This window comes from Ranitomeya variabilis, chromosome 5 (assembly GCF_051348905.1).
Source record: "Ranitomeya variabilis isolate aRanVar5 chromosome 5, aRanVar5.hap1, whole genome shotgun sequence".
NCBI classification, from domain to species: Eukaryota; Metazoa; Chordata; class Amphibia; order Anura; family Dendrobatidae; genus Ranitomeya; species Ranitomeya variabilis.
The window spans coordinates 551,819,540-551,837,289 of record NC_135236.1 but is presented as its reverse complement, the minus strand read 5'-3'; the positions used below and the strand labels follow the sequence as shown (position 1 = coordinate 551,837,289).

Below are 17,750 nucleotides of genomic sequence, written 5' to 3'. Positions count from 1 at the left end.
CGGACCCGATTAATGATGGCAAAAAACAGGTGCAAAAAATACAGATGAATCAACCACTTTCAATCCAGTGTTGGCTGTTTGGCATTAGTGCACAGAAAGATAAGCGATGATAGTCTGTATGTGGCATTGTTCACACAAGCAATGCAGAGCATCTGGTCTACAGCCTATTACTAACGCACATACAGGCGGGCCACCCAGTGCTACAAAATGCATGCTGTGTGAATAGAGGCCTACAGTTTACAGAGCCATCTTGGTCTGACTGCGCCCTGCAAGATAAAGTGCAAAAAAAACACATATCGATTTGGAGCGCGCCCCCACACCGCAGCAGGGCCGAGGGGTACCCGGAGCCGGGCCTCTGGGATCTCAGTCCTGGGGTTGTCACGGTGGCTAGACCCGGTCCGTGGCCCTGTCTGTCAGTGGGGGACGTCCGTTGCAAATAGGTGCTGTTAACGGTGGTATAGCGGTGCAGTTGTGGGGTGCAGGTCGCGGTAAATAACGAGGACACCAGGTTGCAGTCTCTTTACCTCTTTACTGAAGATGTGGGAGACCTCAGTCCAGAGCGCTGTTAACTGGGTTTTCAGAGACCGGCCGGTCCAACAACACATCAGGAGCTCTCTTTACAGGTGGGAATCAGTATCTACCTTCTAGCGCTGTGTGTTGTAGTTCTTCCCTGCTGAGCTCCCGGGATAGTCCTCACAACTGTTTCTTTCTGTCTCTACTGTTCCTTCTCCGTCCTCCAGTTGATATGGTAGGACGCACCCGTATGACGGGGTAGGCCTGGAGTTCTTCCGGGACCCTAGAGTCGCCCCTCTCCCACAGCTGCCTCCGTTGTCTGCTTAGGTGTTAAGTGAGACAGCCAACCTGTAGTTAGCTGCCCTGCCGTGGTTTGCAATGTACTTAAAGTCTCTTACTTGCTCGGCGTTCCGGCCACCGACTGTTTGCGCCTCAGAAGGATGTTGCCTCGGTCTAACAGCAAGACCCCTTCTGGTATTTCTCCTTTTCTGTATTCCCGTTGTTTACTGGTTAGTTCTGCTCTGAGGAGTCTGCCAGGATCCCATCCCTGACAGGTCCTCTCACTAGCTCTTCCCAGCTACTTCTCCCTGTCTTCCTGTCCAACCCCCAGTTTTACCAGAGTTGTGAGGAGTGGCCTACTAGATAGGACCACCCCCCCTGGTGGCCGGAGTGTGAAGTGTGGTGTGAGTGTACCTGATCAGAGAAACTCCCTAGTGCAATCAGACGCACCATAGCTCCCCGTAGTGGCGGAGCCACAGCACTGCAACAACCAGGACTCTGGGGTGCTGCACTCCCCCCGGTTAAATCCAGTACTCCGGGACTGGGAAAACAAGAACAATAATACATGTTAACAGAAAACACACAAATTTTTGAAATAGCATAACAATTGAACATAACAGAGCTTCCCTTTACGGGAGGTGAGGATTCTTGAACGTTGCGAAAGTTTGGTCATGCACAGTTTATGACTCTCAGTTCAGTGGTTGAAACAGCGGGGACCCCGGGTAAACAAAGGGGCCCCCCTTGTGGAAGTTGTTGAGCAATTCACCGTCCATTACTCTAGTGTCCATTTAAAAACCTGTAACAAAAGGATATGCATACAAACATTTTCAATTACATAGCAGCCCTATCAATACCTCCAAGTTTTGTAGCGGAGGGGAGTTTGATTTTGAGTGCTGCGTGTGGACCTTCGCAGCGCAGGGGTTGCTATTGGTCTAACAGGGCCCGCTATGCTTGCTACCGCTGGTGTAGTGCGCTGTTTTCTAACTACACTTCTAGTGAGTCTGGGTAGCACTGGCAGGTTGGGGCTCTCAGAGCTGCTGCTATCAACAGTGGGTACGGCAGGCTCACTGACAGCAGAGGGAGGATTTGCCGGTTCAACGGTTGGCATGGCTTCTTCAGGCAAGGCTTGTTGAGGTTGCGGGACCAGATGATCTGGTACCACCATTGTTTCTGGTGGGTCCGGCTGTGGAAACGTTAGAACAGGTACCGCGATGGCCTGATTTATCTGAGTCCAGGACTGGGGAAAGTCACCAAGGACAGTATGGAACATCTTCTCCTTTTCCACCGGCGGGGAGATTTCTGGGGCCGTGCCCCTCTCTTTCAACTTATCGGGGCAGACCTTAAGGTGATCCCTGGATACCGCTGTCGAGGTCTCCCCTCTGTCCTTGCTGATGAGACAGACCTTAGTGTTGTCGAAGTCGGATGGCAAGATGGTATACGGTTCCGCTTCCCATTGGTCATCAAGCTTGTGTAACCTCCTCTTTCGTTTAAGCACTTGCTCACCAGGTGACAGGGGAATCGCAGGAGCGTGTTGATTGTAGTCCCTTTCTTGTTTCTGCCTAGCCTGGGCGAGACTTCTCTCCACACACTCCTGTACTTCGCGGTATCTTCGCTGCCTTTCTGTATCCCAATCTGCCTCCGGCGAGGTATCTTCGGGTACTAGGACCCCCATGTCCAGATCAACGGGTAACCGACTAGACCTTCCTCGCATCAGGTACGCTGGAGTACAGTTGGTGGAACTTACTGGGATGTGGTTGTACATATCCACCAAGTCATGCAACTTTGTCAGCCACAGGTTCCGTTCCTCCACAGGCAAGGTCTTCAATAAATCGATTACTACCTGGTTCATCTTCTCGCACATCCCGTTGGTTTGGGGGTGGTACGGTGTAGTTCTGATCTTCTTACACCCGTACAACTGGCAGAATTCTTGGAACACTTCCGCTTCGAATGCAGGCCCCTGATCGGTCAGTACTTTCTCTGGGTAGCCATGGGGTCTACAAAAGTGCTGCTGGAAGGCCCTGGCGGCAGTCCTAGCTGTTAGATCCTTGACAGGCACAACCACCAAAAACCTGGAGTAGTGGTCCACGATGGTAAGGGCGTAGATATAGCCCGACCGGCTAGGCGTCAGCTTCACATGATCCAGCGCGACCAGTTCGAGCGGCCGTTTGGTGATGATAGGCCGCAGGGGAGCCCGTTGACTGTCACGGTCCTTCCTTCGCAGACTACACGGACCACACTCTCGACACCACTTCTCAATGGTTCTCTTCATGCCAATCCAATAGAACCTCCCTCGGAGCAGCTTCTCCAGCTTCCTCCATCCGAAGTGTCCGGCTCCATCATGGTAGGCTCCCAGAACCATGGGCGCATCTCGCCTTGGCACCACTATCTGCCACACCAATTCATGAGTACGTGGGTCGATGCTCCTCCTGCACAACTTGCCATCATGGATAAACAGTTTGCTTCTCCCCTTCCACAGCTGTTGAGTTTCTTGTGGATCATCTGGGCCAGGGTGCAACCCAGCCTGCGTCAAGAGTTCCTTCACCTGACGGACCGCGGGGTCACTATCCTGGGTTTCTGCCCATCCGTGGTGGGGCAGGGGATTCAGCGTGGCATCCGGTTGGTTCTTGTGCCTGTTCTTCACATGGTGAGAGTTCTGAGTGGCTTTGGGGCGATGGAAGGCAGGCAGCTCCACCTCTTCAAGTGCCTCCGGGTCTTCTCCCACTTCTGGTAGATTGGGCATTCGGGACAGAGCATCGGCATTGGCATTCTGGTGTCCTGCCCGATATTTGATGGTGAAATCATAGTTGGACAGCCGGGCCATCCACCGCTGTTCCAAAGCCCCGAGTTTGGCAGTACCCAGATGCGTTAGCGGATTGTTGTCCGTGAAGACGGTGAATTTCGCGGAGGCCAGGTAGTGCTTAAACCTCTCTGTCACTGCCCAGACGAGGGCCAGGAATTCCAGCTTAAAGGAACTATAGTTGTCAGGGTTCCTTTCCGTGGGACGGAGTTTCCTGCTGGCGTAAGCGATCACCCTTTCTTTGCCGTTCTGAACCTGGGACAGCACGGCTCCTAATCCCACATTACTGGCATCTGTGTACAGCACAAACGGTTGATCGTATTCGGGGTAAGCCAGTATCTCTTCTCCCGTCAGTGCCGACTTCAAACAGGTGAAGGATTCCTCCAGCTCTTCGTTCCAATCAAAGGAGGTTTTCCTCCCCTTGGTCTTCTTTGGTTGGCCCACCAGCAGATTTTGCAAGGGTGCGGCCTTCTTAGTGAAATCCTTAATGAATCTCCGATAGTAACCTACCAACCCGAGGAACTGCCGGACTTCGTGGAGGTCACTAGGCTTTGGCCAGTCCTTGATCACTGTGACCTTGTCGGGGTCTGGGGCCACTCCTTCAGCGCTCACCACATGGCCCAGGTACTGCACTTTAGGTTTGAGCAGATGACACTTGGACGGTTTCACCTTTAAGCCGAATTTGGACAGGGCTTCGAACACCTCGGCCAGGTGCTTCAGATGGTCTTCGTAGGTCTTAGAGAAGACAATGACATCATCCAAATACAGCAGCACAGTTTCAAAGTTCATGTGTCCTAGGCAGCACTCCATCATCCTCTGGAACGTTCCTGGAGCATTGCACAGTCCGAAGGGCATGTAGTTGAACTCGCAGAGACCCATTGGTGTCGTGAAGGCCGTCTTCTCCTTGTCCGCCTCCGCTACAGGAACCTGCCAGTACCCACTGGTGAGATCTAAGGTAGAGAAGTAGTTAGCAGATTTTAAAGCAGCCAGAGATTCCTCTATCCTGGGCAGTGGGTATGCGTCCTTATGTGTAATGCGATTCAACTGCCTGTAATCAACACACATCCTCATTGTACCATCTTTCTTTTTAACGAGGACTAACGGAGCTGCCCAGGGGCTACAGCTGTCTCTCACCACCCCAGCCTCCTTCATTTCCCGCAACATGTCCTTGGCACACTGGTAATGAGCTAGGGGTACAGGGCGATATCTCTCTTTTATGGGTCGATGATCTCCCGTGGGGATGTGATGTTGGATCCCTTTCACCTGCCCAAAATCTGAGGGGTGTTTGCTGAATACCTGCTCGTACTCGTGTACCACCCTGTAAGCCCCCTGTATTTGATGAGACAGGGTGGAGTCAGTGCCCACATGCAGTTCCCGACACCAGTCTTTCGAGTGCTCTGCAGAACCTTTGTTCTCCGCCACGTTTGACGGGACCAAGGGTTCAGGTGTCTGTATTACACTATTATTGACAGTGAACAATTTGGCGAGCGTGGTATACTTGGTTAGGTGGACCTCTTCCTCCCCACAATTGAGGACACGTACGGGCACTCTCCCCTGTCGGACGTCAACCACCCCCCGGGCTGTCAGAACAGTAGGCCTATTGTCTGAATATACAGGTTCCACCAAGGCCTGGTAGTCCTTACCCCTGAGGCCTATGGCTGCTCGACACCATATTAACATTTCACTCTTGGGAGGTATCGCGATGGGGTTTGAATCACTTACAGTGACACGACCAATCTCACCACCAGTCAGCTCTACCTGCTGTCTCTGCATCAGAGCTCTGATTTCCTTCTGCAGGGCACGTTGCTCACTGTGGCCAGCGTTTTCTGCCACCTGTTGCAACAAAACAATCACTTCTGCAAGACAATTTTCTATAACATTAGTACAAAGAGTCATCATGGGATTACATTCTCGACGATCAATATCTACAATCACAATCCCTTGGGCTTTCAATTCCACCCGCCCCACTTTGATGGTGACCTCCTTATACCCCACTTGTGGCAACGGCTGACCATTACTGGCGATTATGGTGAAATCATCGTCAGGGCCACGAGTAATATCAGCGTCCTCCCAATACCGTTTGTAGAGCACGTAAGGTATAGTCGTCACCTGAGAACCGGTGTCCAACAAAGCATTCAAGGGGATTCCATCAATCACTACAGGGAGAACTGGTCGTCCTCCAATATACTTGGTTCTCCAATGCTGCGGGCCTGACCGTCCTACTCCTGGGGGTTGGCCCTTTGCCCCAGGGGTTGCTCGTTTAAAGGACAGTACCTTGCAAGATGGCCCACCTGATGACAGCGGCGGCAGATGGGTCGTCCATCCTGGTGGAAGCGATCGTCGGGCCGGCTCCTGGTCGGCGGAGTCCTCCTCCGTCGCATCCAAGGGACATCCTCCGGGCTGGAAGCCAACTGGATCTTCTCTTTGGGGGCCTCCTGTAGGGACTGCACCGTCCAGGCCAGGGCAGCAACGCTCTTGGTTAGCTCTTGCATCTGGAGACGGAGTCCTGCAGGGGAGTCGTCCTCGAAGCTCTGGGCGTCGGCCTCCGCGGCAACTGGGGTATCCGATGCCACCTCCTGGTGGTAGGTGAGAGCGGGGTGCCTGGGTGGCACTGCGCGGCTGGGCTGCCGCTCCTGCAATGCCTGGATAGCTTTATCTTTAAACTGCGCAAAAGTCAAGTCTGGATTTTGCATGGCCAGGAAGTGCAATTGGCCCCGCTGGTGACTACACAGGAGCCCCTCGATGAACCGCTCCTTCAGGATTTTATCCTCATCCTGCATGCTGCCGGGGTCACTCTGCTTAATGGCCCGCATCGCTTCCTGGAGATTAAGGGCATAGTCCCGTAAGCTATCCTGCGACCTCTGTTTGCATCCATAGAAAGTCAGTTTAATCTCTGTGGCAGTGCGAGTATCAAAGGTGGCTTTAAGCTTGGCAAAAATCTGTTGTGCAGTTCCTTTATCCTCAGCGGGCCAGGATTTCACTTCTCTCAGAGCCGCCCCAAAGAGTTGACCGGTTATCATATGGACCTTCTGAGGCTCGGTTAGGGGATAGAACTCGAGTAGGCTGCAGAGCCCTTCTTTAAAGTCAGTGAATGTATGCGCCTCCCCAGAGTATCGTGGGAGCCAGGTCGCTCCGGGCAGGTAGGGCATGGAGAAGGGCATTATGGCTTTTGCGTTAGCGGCGGTGTCCGACTGGCTGATGGGGGCAGCGGGCTCTGCGGCAGCCAGTGGCGGTATTAGGGCCGCGGCTTCGCCCGCTGCGGGGACCGGAGCTGCCCCTGCGTCCGCGGCTGCGACCGCCACCTCCTCTCCTCCCGACTCGGACATGGCCGTCCCTTCCTCCCACTAACCTGCTGGAGGTCGGAGTTCCTCTTCCGGGATTGGCGTCTCACCGCGCTTTCCGTTCCGCGCTTCTTTTGGCCGATCCCGCCCACGTAGCTAAGGCTCCTCCCTCCGCGCGCGGCAATGGCGAATTTTGGCGGTAACTTTCCGCGGCAAGCAGTAGCACACAGTTCTCTCAATAAAGTACAGTTCAAGCACGACAAATCACAGTCTCTAGGCACACATGACCTGATTCTTCAGGCTTAAGTAGATCCTGTTCGTGACGCCAAGATTTGGAGCGCGCCCCCACACCGCCACAGGGCCGAGGGGTACCCGGAGCCGGGCCTCTGGGATCTCAGTCCTGGGGTTGTCACGGTGGCTAGACCCGGTCCGTGGCCCTGTCTGTCAGTGGGGGACGTCCGTTGCAAATAGGTGCTGTTAACGGTGGTATAGCGGTGCAGTTGTGGGGTGCAGGTCGCGGTAAATAACGAGGACACCAGGTTGCAGTCTCTTTACCTCTTTACTGAAGATGTGGGAGACCTCAGTCCAGAGCGCTGTTAACTGGGTTTTCAGAGACCGGCCGGTCCAACAACACATCAGGAGCTCTCTTTACAGGTGGGAATCAGTATCTACCTTCTAGCGCTGTGTGTTGTAGTTCTTCCCTGCTGAGCTCCCGGGATAGTCCTCACAACTGTTTCTTTCTGTCTCTACTGTTCCTTCTCCGTCCTCCAGTTGATATGGTAGGACGCACCCGTATGACGGGGTAGGCCTGGAGTTCTTCCGGGACCCTAGAGTCGCCCCTCTCCCACAGCTGCCTCCGTTGTCTGCTTAGGTGTTAAGTGAGACAGCCAACCTGTAGTTAGCTGCCCTGCCGTGGTTTGCAATGTACTTAAAGGGAACCTGTCACCACGTTTTTGGAAGATGGGATAAAAATAGCGTTAAATAGGGGCAGAGGTGGGCGTTACATTAGTGTGTGTGTTATGCGTTTATTACCCACCTAAGTTGCCGAAATAACTTTGCAAAGTCTCCGTTTTCGCCTGTCAATCAGGCTGGTCAGGTCGCATGGGCGTTGTCTTCCCCCAGATTTGGCGTAGTTTTCCGTTGGTGGCGTAGTGGTGTGCGCATGCCCAAAGTCCGGAATCCTCTTCCAGGGGATTTAAAATAGCGCGGTGTTCGTTATTGCATTGGTGATCGGTGGGCGCGGCCATCTTCCTTTGGCCGCGCGTGCGCAGAAGCGGCGCTCTGCTGGCCGCGGCTTCAGGAAAATGGCCGCCGCGATATCCATCTGCGCACGCGCGGCATCCCGCGGCCATTTTCCTGAAGCCGCGGCCAGCAGAGCGCCGCTTCTGCGCACGCGCGGCCAAAGGAAGATGGCCGCGCCCACCGATCACCAATGCAATAACGAACACCGCGCTATTTTAAATCCCCTGGAAGAGGATTCCGGACTTTGGGCATGCGCACACCACTACGCCACCAACGGAAAACTACGCCAAATCTGGGGGAAGACACCACGCCCATGTGACCTGACCAGCCTGATTGACAGGCGAAAACGGAGACTTTGCAAAGTTATTTCGGCAACTTAGGTGGGTAATAAACGCATAACACACACACTAATGTAACGCCCACCTCTGCCCCTATTTAACGCTATTTTTATCCCATCTTCCAAAAACGTGGTGACAGGTTCCCTTTAAAGTCTCTTACTTGCTCGGCGTTCCGGCCACCGACTGTTTGCGCCTCAGAAGGATGTTGCCTCGGTCTAACAGCAAGACCCCTTCTGGTATTTCTCCTTTTCTGTATTCCCGTTGTTTACTGGTTAGTTCTGCTCTGAGGAGTCTGCCAGGATCCCATCCCTGACAGGTCCTCTCACTAGCTCTTCCCAGCTACTTCTCCCTGTCTTCCTGTCCAACCCCCAGTTTTACCAGAGTTGTGAGGAGTGGCCTACTAGATAGGACCACCCCCCCTGGTGGCCGGAGTGTGAAGTGTGGTGTGAGTGTACCTGATCAGAGAAACTCCCTAGTGCAATCAGACGCACCATAGCGCCCCGTAGTGGCGGAGCCACAGCACTGCAACAACCAGGACTCTGGGGTGCTGCAAATGTATGTAAGGTATTAGTTTATATTGGGGCCTCAATATGTAAGCCGGCAACCCGCATCAAGGGTCCTTACATTTTGCCGGTCCTACACTAAACATTGAGTAAAAGCTCACAGACGCACAAAGAGGACTTAAAAATCCTCCAGAAAATTGAAAAAAATCACAGAGAAAAAAGCAGAGATGATTACCTGCTGAAGCCTCCAAACAAATGCACCAGCAGGGCACATCCTTCCTGGATCCCCCATACTGTATAGCCATCCTGACTCCCCCATATATCAATCCTGGCCTCCCAGATATCGATCCTGGCCTCCCCAGATATCCATCCTGGCATCCCCATATATCCAACCTGGTCCCTTGCCCTGACCTCTCTATATATCCATCCTGGCCCTCCCATATATCCATCCTGGTCTCTTATCCTGACCCCCATATATCCATCGTGCTCCCATATATGTATCCTGGCTCCCCATATATATGTAACTGGGTCCTTTGTCCTGCCCTCCTCCATATATCCATCCTGGCCCCTCCATATATCCATCCTGGCCCCCATATATCCATCTTGGCCCCTCTATGTATCCATCTTGGCCCCTCTATGTATCCATCTTGGCTCCCCATATATCCATCCTGGTCCCTTGTCCTGGCTCCTCCATATATCAATCCTGGCCCCTCTATATATATCCATCCTGGATCCCCCATATTGTATATCCATCCTAACTCCCCCATATATCCATCTTGGCCTCCCCAGATATCCATCCTGACTCCCCCATATATCCATCTTGGCCTCCCCAGATATCCATCCTGGCTTCCCCATATACCCAACCTGGTCCCTTGTCCTGGCCCCTCTATGTATCCATCCTGCCCCCCATATATCTATCCTGGCCCTCCCATATATCCATCCTGGTCTCTTATCCTGACCCCCATATATCCATCGTGCCCCCCATATATGTATCCTGACCCCCCATATATATGCATCTGGGTCCTTTGTCCTGCCCTCCCCCATATATCCATCCTGACTCCCCCATATATACTGTATGCATCCTGGCTCCATCATATAGCCATACTGGCCCCCCATATATAAATCTTGACCCCCCCCATCCCCCATAGATATGCATCCTGGCTCCCCCATTTGTAGCTGAAGAAACCTACAATGTCAGTTCATTTTTTTTTTAGTTTAGCTTTTATAGAGTGAGCTGTCAATGAAAGTGCCGGAGCCTGCTTACAGCCAGCACTCACTGTGCACTGAGCAGTGACTGAAGTCATTCCATCACGCCTTTATGACTGACAGGCCGCAGATCCCGGGAGGAATAAAGTGAATTATTTCCCATTAATTGCCCTTTCAGAATGGCAGCCGGGCAGCTTTGGAACACTATTAACCTGCAGATTAAACCTGTATGAGGAAAATACCAAATTCCCTTTTAATTTTAATACATTTTTGTTAACGGCAGGACAAAAAACAGTTATTATGCTGTTATTTTTATTCATGCGCTAAAAATAACAATCCAGACTTTTCTCTCTATTCTCTGCAACTCTAAGGCGGCATTTCTTTATGTTCAAAATCCAGCCTTCTTTTGTTGGAGCATATTTAGCTGTTCATTATTTCACAAATATTTTCCTGGCATAATATAATTATAAATATACTTTATTTATATATTATTTTTAAACGTTTATTGAACTTATATTTGTCAGGTCCCTAGCTGCCGTAGGAAAGCAAACACTGTAGATGTTATGGTTCCAATTGAGGGACCTTTGTGCTGCCGAGAACAATAATTTTTTTAATTATTTTATTTGATATACTAGCATTTTGCTCCTTTGTTGGGTAATTGCCACCTATTTAGACTGTCAGATTATCAAGAAATGAGCAAGTGTACATGCATCATGAATGTGCACCTCACTGGGGTCTTGTATCTGAAGAGCTCCTGGAAAAAGTCTCAAGGTTAAAAAAATTTCCTTCAAAGGCCAAAAAAATTATATGGCGGTGGCTGAGAAATTAAAGGAGTTTTCTATTGATATCCATTTTAGTCTCTAATACCTACTGTTTGTGAGATACATTTGGCTACTGGTGCATTAATCCACTAGAAGGCTCCATACACCGCACCCACACCAAAAACATTTCTTTTGGCATACACTAGATCAATATACTGCACATACTCTTCATTTTGTTGACTCGAATAGTAGTACACTATTCTAAAGAGAAGTATACACTAAGCAAAGTATTTTTTTCTGAAAAGGTTCTATTGACAACGTGTCACTGCATGCCCATACAGTGGAATACGTCACCACTTTTTGGCAGAGGCTGATGATTAAAAAAATCTCCCAAAATATATCTCCGGCAGAAGGGTCAAACAACATGTACGGAGCTACAGGCATATCAGTTAGGTAACACGTCATTAATCCTGGTCTCTAGTTCCGGATGAAGAGGTGGCTGTGTGTATGGATAGAAGGTTTCCGATACTGTGAATGGAAAATGTGCAAACTGCCAGGTGTACTCACTGTAATGATTTTATTTTTCCAGCTGCAAAACAATTGCTGCTACTTTTCACCGGCGACAGCAGTGGTATTGTGAAGAAATGGAAACAAAATGATCTGTCTCCCTTTACCTACAGGTACATTCTATATTTCTATGTTGAAGAAAAGTCATATACACCTTGCTATTCGAACTTGAGTATCTTGTAGTGATGAGTGAACGTGCTCAGATAATGTCTTATCCGACCACGCTCGGGGATTATCTGGGCTTCTGGGCGTGCTCGTATATTATGTTCGAGTCCCTGTAAGCTGCATGATTTGTGGCTGTTAGACAGATTTATCTTTAGTACATCCCATGCTTAATAGAGTTAGTCTTACTCACCAAAAATACAGCAAAAAATCAGGAAAAACTAAGCAAAACCTTTTTCTTATTGCTTTACATGTGTGAAAAAATAGCTCAAAAATTCTAAGAGAATTGACAAGCTGCAGATTTAAAAAACACTGCAGTCTTCAGTATTCTGTGTGAAAAAAAAGCGTGTGCATGAGATTTCAGAAATCTCATAGGTTTTGCTGTTACTGTAAAACACATCTTTTCTGCAGAAAAAAACGCAGCAAAAATCACAGCAAAAATGCTGCATATGAACAAAGCCCTAAGGAGTTTTTTTTTTTAATCTGCCTAAGGCCGGGATCACACACAGCGAGATACGGCTGAGTCTCGCAGGTTAAAACCAAGATCTGGCACCAGTGGTAATTCAAGCTGGTGGGATTCTGTGTGATAGGTGATGGATGTTTAGGCTGCTCTGAATTATTACATTGTTAACACTGCCCATTTGGTAAAGAACATAAAAATTATTACTAAATATAAAGGCTATATATCTATAAAACCATGTGATGGATTAAAAAAAACCTAAACTAAATACTCAGAGGAGCAGCAGGAATAAATTGAGGACAAAACTGGCCACTTTTCACATGGTGACAGGACCTCTTTAAAAGGTAGTTGGGGAGAAGCCTAAGAGACCCTATCATCTAGGTCTAGGAGATTCTGCCCCTGAGGTCTGCTAGTGTCTAGCTGGACACTTTCTTCTGGTGGGAGGTAACACACATCCCTTTCATTTTTGCTTTGGGCAGTTGGTAATTTGCCATCTGTAGAGTCAAGAAGCTTGCATTTAGTTTGTGCTCATCTGTGCATTTGTGTTTTGTGCCTGAATGTAAAGAATATACAATAATATTGTACAACTATATATAACCACAGAGGAAAAGCTCCGTTTGTCCTGAAGTCCTGTGTCACTGCTTCTCACTGGGCCTGATCTCAGTTTGCCTATTTTACCTAGTCTTTAGTACATTTCTATGTGACTTACATGATCTATATTATTAGATTTTGACATTATAAGTCTGCTCATACAGCAAAGAGTCGTACAACATGGAAGACACCAGGCCAGAAAGAAGAGGACTGCGATGTCTTCTACAGAAGCAAGTGGCAGAACAGAACAAGAGGCCTCAATCCAGGACTCAACGGCCAGGGACTGCAGGGGTATTGAGAAAGGGCATAATATTAAATAATCAGAGACCCTCTACCTGTCAGGAAAAGTTCTGTGGATATACAAAGTAAGATTTACATTTCTGCTTTAAACTACATTAGGCATTTCTATATTTGTAATAACCTTACAATAAAATGATTCCACCTAGTAATATGAACATCAAATGCACTTTAGTGATATAGAAGGGTAAATAAAATGTCTCATTCCCATGTGTCTCCATCCTGCTCCCATATGTTCTCCTATCATGCCCCATGCGTTTCCATCCTGTCCCCATATGTTCTCCCATCCTGGCCCAATATATATCTTCCCATCCTGACCCATTTCTCCATCCTGCCCCACCATATGTCTTCCTCCTGCCCACCTGCCATATGTCTACATCCTATTCCCCGATATGTCATATGTCTGCATCCTGCCCCCATATATGTCCTCTCATTCCGGCCTGATATGTCTCCATGCTGACCCCAATATGTCTCCATCCTGCCTCCCCCATGTGTCTCCATCATTCCCCCATATGTCCTCCCATCCTGGCCCCATATGTCCTCCCATCCTGACTCCATATGTCCTCTCATTCTGGCACCATATGTCTCCAAATTGGGAGCCAGGATAACCGAGCCACCCAGAACCCTGGGGACCGGGCCCCCCTTCCTTACCAGGCCCCAAAAGCCAGTAAGGGCAGAAATGCCCTGATGGCCCTGTATGCTGAATATATTTACAGATATTCAAAAAAGAGAAAACACAGACTTAAATGGCTACTTTAAAAACAAAAGTTATGATTGAACAAAAATACAAGACAAAAATTGCCATTTAAATAGAAATGGATACACACTGGCGCTCCACTGAATGAAAGAGAGGAAGGGGGGGATTGGAATAGAGATTCAGCTGCTGGTGAAATGACAGGGTCTGTGTAACACCCTGTCTGTATAGTGGAAACAGTTAAATATAGGTTTGTCCCCTGCGCTATGGAGTAATGCTCCTGTGTTAGAGTCTATACATTAGAAGTATATACAGAGACAACACTCTGTGTGCAAAAAACATTTTAACCATGTAATAGTGCACTTACTGGTTGTCGAGATAGAGGTGGCTTGAGATGTCGAGATGTGTTAGTCCTCTTCAAATGAATCAGTGTAACCGGCTCCGCAACACAGGACCGTGAAGCTGGGCGGTAGTGCGATAGCTTGCTTCCCCCAGAGAGGCCCTCCTTGCCGGGCGCCGGGAGTAGGCAGGAACTGCCAACTTTTAGCGTGCCCCAGCCGAAAGCAACGCTGAAGCTGTGGCGGAGTGTGAAAGGGGCATGGCAGGTAATGTGACGTCACACAGCTAATGGGCGGGCGCATATAGGGATATCCAATCCAATGCATTTCGAAGGATACGATCCTTCTTCGTCAGGGCTGGAGTTCCCCATGAAGCCCTATCCTTATATAGCGTTTGTCCACCCGCCTCCTTTAGTGGAAGCCTGCCTAGGTAACCTGTATAGTGGGACTTATAGATGGTATACTGGTTTGAATACAGAGTAGCATATATGCAGCGCCCCAGAGTCCTGGTCGTTGCAGTACTGTGGCTCTGCCACTAAGGGGAGCCATGGTACGTTCGATGGCACTGAAGGAGTTCCTCCAATCAGGTATCACAGACACCAATATGTTTCACAGCAGGGCCTCCGGGGGGAGCTAAGGGTGCTATTCATTAGGCCACTCCCCACCATAGTGGGTAAACTGGGGGTCAGGCAGGAAGTTAGAGAGAGAACGCTGACGGGATTGAACAGAGCAACACCCTGTGGCAGAGGGTGTTGTGAAGGGAGAGACTGTAGGGTCTCTGCCAGGGGTGGGATCCTGGCAGAGGCTTGGCATTGAGAGAACGTAACGGGACCGTGCCTGCTCAGCTTAGCGGCGGTGCCCAAGAAAGGACTAGAAGCGAGGCAGATTGTGCTGAGTGAGAAACGAGATCAAGCAGAAGGAGAATACCAGCAGGGGTTTTGTTGAAAGAGGCAGCACCCTGCTGAGGCGCAATACCGGTGGCCGGAACGCCGAGGGAGTGGATTAGAATACAGCTTCAAGCCATACTCCAAACAGCGGCAGGACAGTCGGTCTCAGGCGGGCTGTCTACCACATATCACCTATGAAGTCTTGGGGGGCAATTGCGGGAGAGAGGCGTCTCTAGGGTCCCGGAAGAACTCCAGGCCTACCTGACAAACGGGTGCCATTCCAACCTGAATACAGGGAGGAGTGGATTACAGAGGAACATCAAATCGAGTTGTGAGGGAACTTAAGAAACAGACACAACCGTTGTGGGGTCACTTTCCGTGAGCACAGCAGGGAAGGACTACAACACATAGCGCTAGAAGGAAGGCACAGATTTCCACCTGAGAGGAGGACTCTGGAGGTGCCATTGGACCGGCTGGACTTGCGTAGCCTGGTGAACCGTGTTCTGGACTGAGGACTCAGAGATCTCCAGTAAAGAGGTAAAGAGACTGCAACCTGGTGTCCTTGTTATTTACTGCGACCTGCACCCCACAACTGCACCGCTACATCGCTATCATCACTACCAACACCCACACCTTGCATTCTACTGTGCGCCCCACGGCAGGGTCACGGACCGGGGCCTAGCCGCCGTGACAACCCCAGAAGCAGAGACTCAGAGGCCCGGTACCGGGTACCCTTCGGCCCTGCGGCGGTGGAGGGGGCGCGACAGATATACATTGAGCATAAATATAAGACCTCAGTTGGAGTGCATAAAGCTGTGTGGGGAATGTTGAAAAAAGGCCATTTGCCCTTAAGGCCAAAATTGTTTGAGTCTTTAAAAGGGTGATCCTACGAAAAAAGTTAATTTAATCATTTTTATGCTGTCCTGTCTGTATATTCTCTTTTGCATCCTCCCTGCCCAGGAGATCTGCTCTGATCAGACCATGTTCCTGATGGTCAGACACAGCCATTAAACAGTGCATTTTTTTTTCTTCAAAAAAGTCTATTATTAAAATAAACTTTATTCATGGGAAAACCTCTTCGAAGTCAAAATTGTGAGTTAGATCATGCAAATCATTACATTTTTAAGCTGGAATAATTAGAAATAAATATTCCTTCATCTAGACAAAGTTGATATGTCCAGTGTCTGTGGATATGGATTTTCCAGGAGAATCTTGATCTTAGATGTTTAGTGATCTGATTCCTGCTATTATGCCGCCTCCCAGTAAAAGTCGATGTACTGGAAGTGTCTTATTCTCTCTTACACTTGGTGCATTAAATGACCGTTCTGAGGAGTGAATGAAAAGAACATAAGGGAGATCTGTAACAAATATATGACAACAATGTGACAATGTGTTTTTTATAATGATTGACAATTTTGTCAAGTTATGCATCACCTAGAAAAAGTAAATGTTTAATTGTGGGCAACCTCCTTAATCGGTTAGTAGCAGTGGCGTACCACTAATATTGGAAGCTCACGCGGGCATTATGTGGCTTTTGAGTTGAGGGGGCCCGGTGACAGTGCTGGAGCCTCCATGCCTGGCACTGTACTCTCACCAGTATTGGCCTCCTGGATGCCAATACTGTAGAAAGAACTTATGGAACAGGGAACCAACAGCTCCCCTTATATCATTCTCTCTGCACGTCTCTGACATCTCAGCCTAAGTGGGTGCGATGACGCCACTACACCATGCCCACTGTGTATAGCTGTGCAGAGCTTCAGAATACATGAGACTGTGGAGGTGAGGGGGTTTTTTTTAATCAATGGTGGCCATTGTAATGTTTGGAGGGTTCTGTTGGGGCAGGTCTATGTGGGCCATTATGCAGTTTGCAGGAATGCGTGGGGTCATTACATAGTTTGGAGAGTTATGTGGGGGGCCATTATACAGTTTGCAGGGCTAAGTGTGGGACATGATACAGTTTGGATGACTATGTTTGAAACATGTTTTATACAGTTTGAAGGGCTATTATATAGCTTTCTCTGTCTATGTGTAGACCACTATACTGCTTGGAGGGCTATGTAGAAGGCCATTATATTGTGTGCGGGCCATTATACAATGTGGAGGGTTGTGTTGGAGCCAACATACTGTGTGGAGGGTTGTATAGTGGCCATTATTCTGTATGGAGGACTACTATACTGTATGGAGAGCTGTGTTGGGGTCCATTGTGGGGGTATCATACTTTGCGGGGGCTGTACAGTAGGGTCATCATACTGTGGTTGTAGAGGGTTTCTGTCTACGCCCCTGGTTAGTATTATGCATAGAGTATGCAATTTGGTAATTCTGACCTTACTAAAAGAGTACTTTCTATATGTGTACTATTCTTCCATGCCCCTTGAAGAAGCTGACGGCGAACCCCGCGTCGGGGTAAGGGGACGCCGAGCAGACCACTGTGGCCATTATTCACCAGTAATCTAACCTTTATCAGTATAAGTACAATAAGTTTAGCACTCAGTATACAGTCTAATTACAGTTATAGTATTATTATTACATTTGGTTTTTAAGTTCTATGAGATTGCGATTGATATTGTCTTATGTTTACTGATTGACCGGGCTCTGGCTGTGCCCACAATTGAGGGGGTGATTATATAGAGGTGTTGTTTACATAAAGTCTTATATTTCTGAGCATTCTTTACCACTTTATAGCTATCATGTGTGAGTTTTTTTCCCCATTGTCATTATCATTATTAATATTTTAATACAACATTCCCCTCATCTTCTGCTTGGTGTCCCTTGACAGCATTTTGCTTTTTTATACCTTGTTTTTTTAATATTATATATTTAATAAAGTTTATTTT

At 48.9% G+C, this 17,750-nt stretch overlaps 1 protein-coding gene across 3 annotated transcripts in view; it reads left to right on the top strand.

The window, feature by feature from the left end:
* LOC143776480 (uncharacterized) overlaps positions 1–17,750 on the top strand; it is a 194,601-nt gene that overhangs the window by 144,740 nt on the left and 32,111 nt on the right. For all 3 annotated transcript variants that reach the window (XM_077265909.1, XM_077265911.1, XM_077265910.1), the window contains 2 exons: positions 11,510–11,600; positions 12,865–13,065. In XM_077265909.1, the coding sequence (XP_077122024.1) occupies positions 11,510–11,600; positions 12,865–13,065 (292 nt within the window). The remainder of the gene's footprint in view (positions 1–11,509; positions 11,601–12,864; positions 13,066–17,750) is intronic.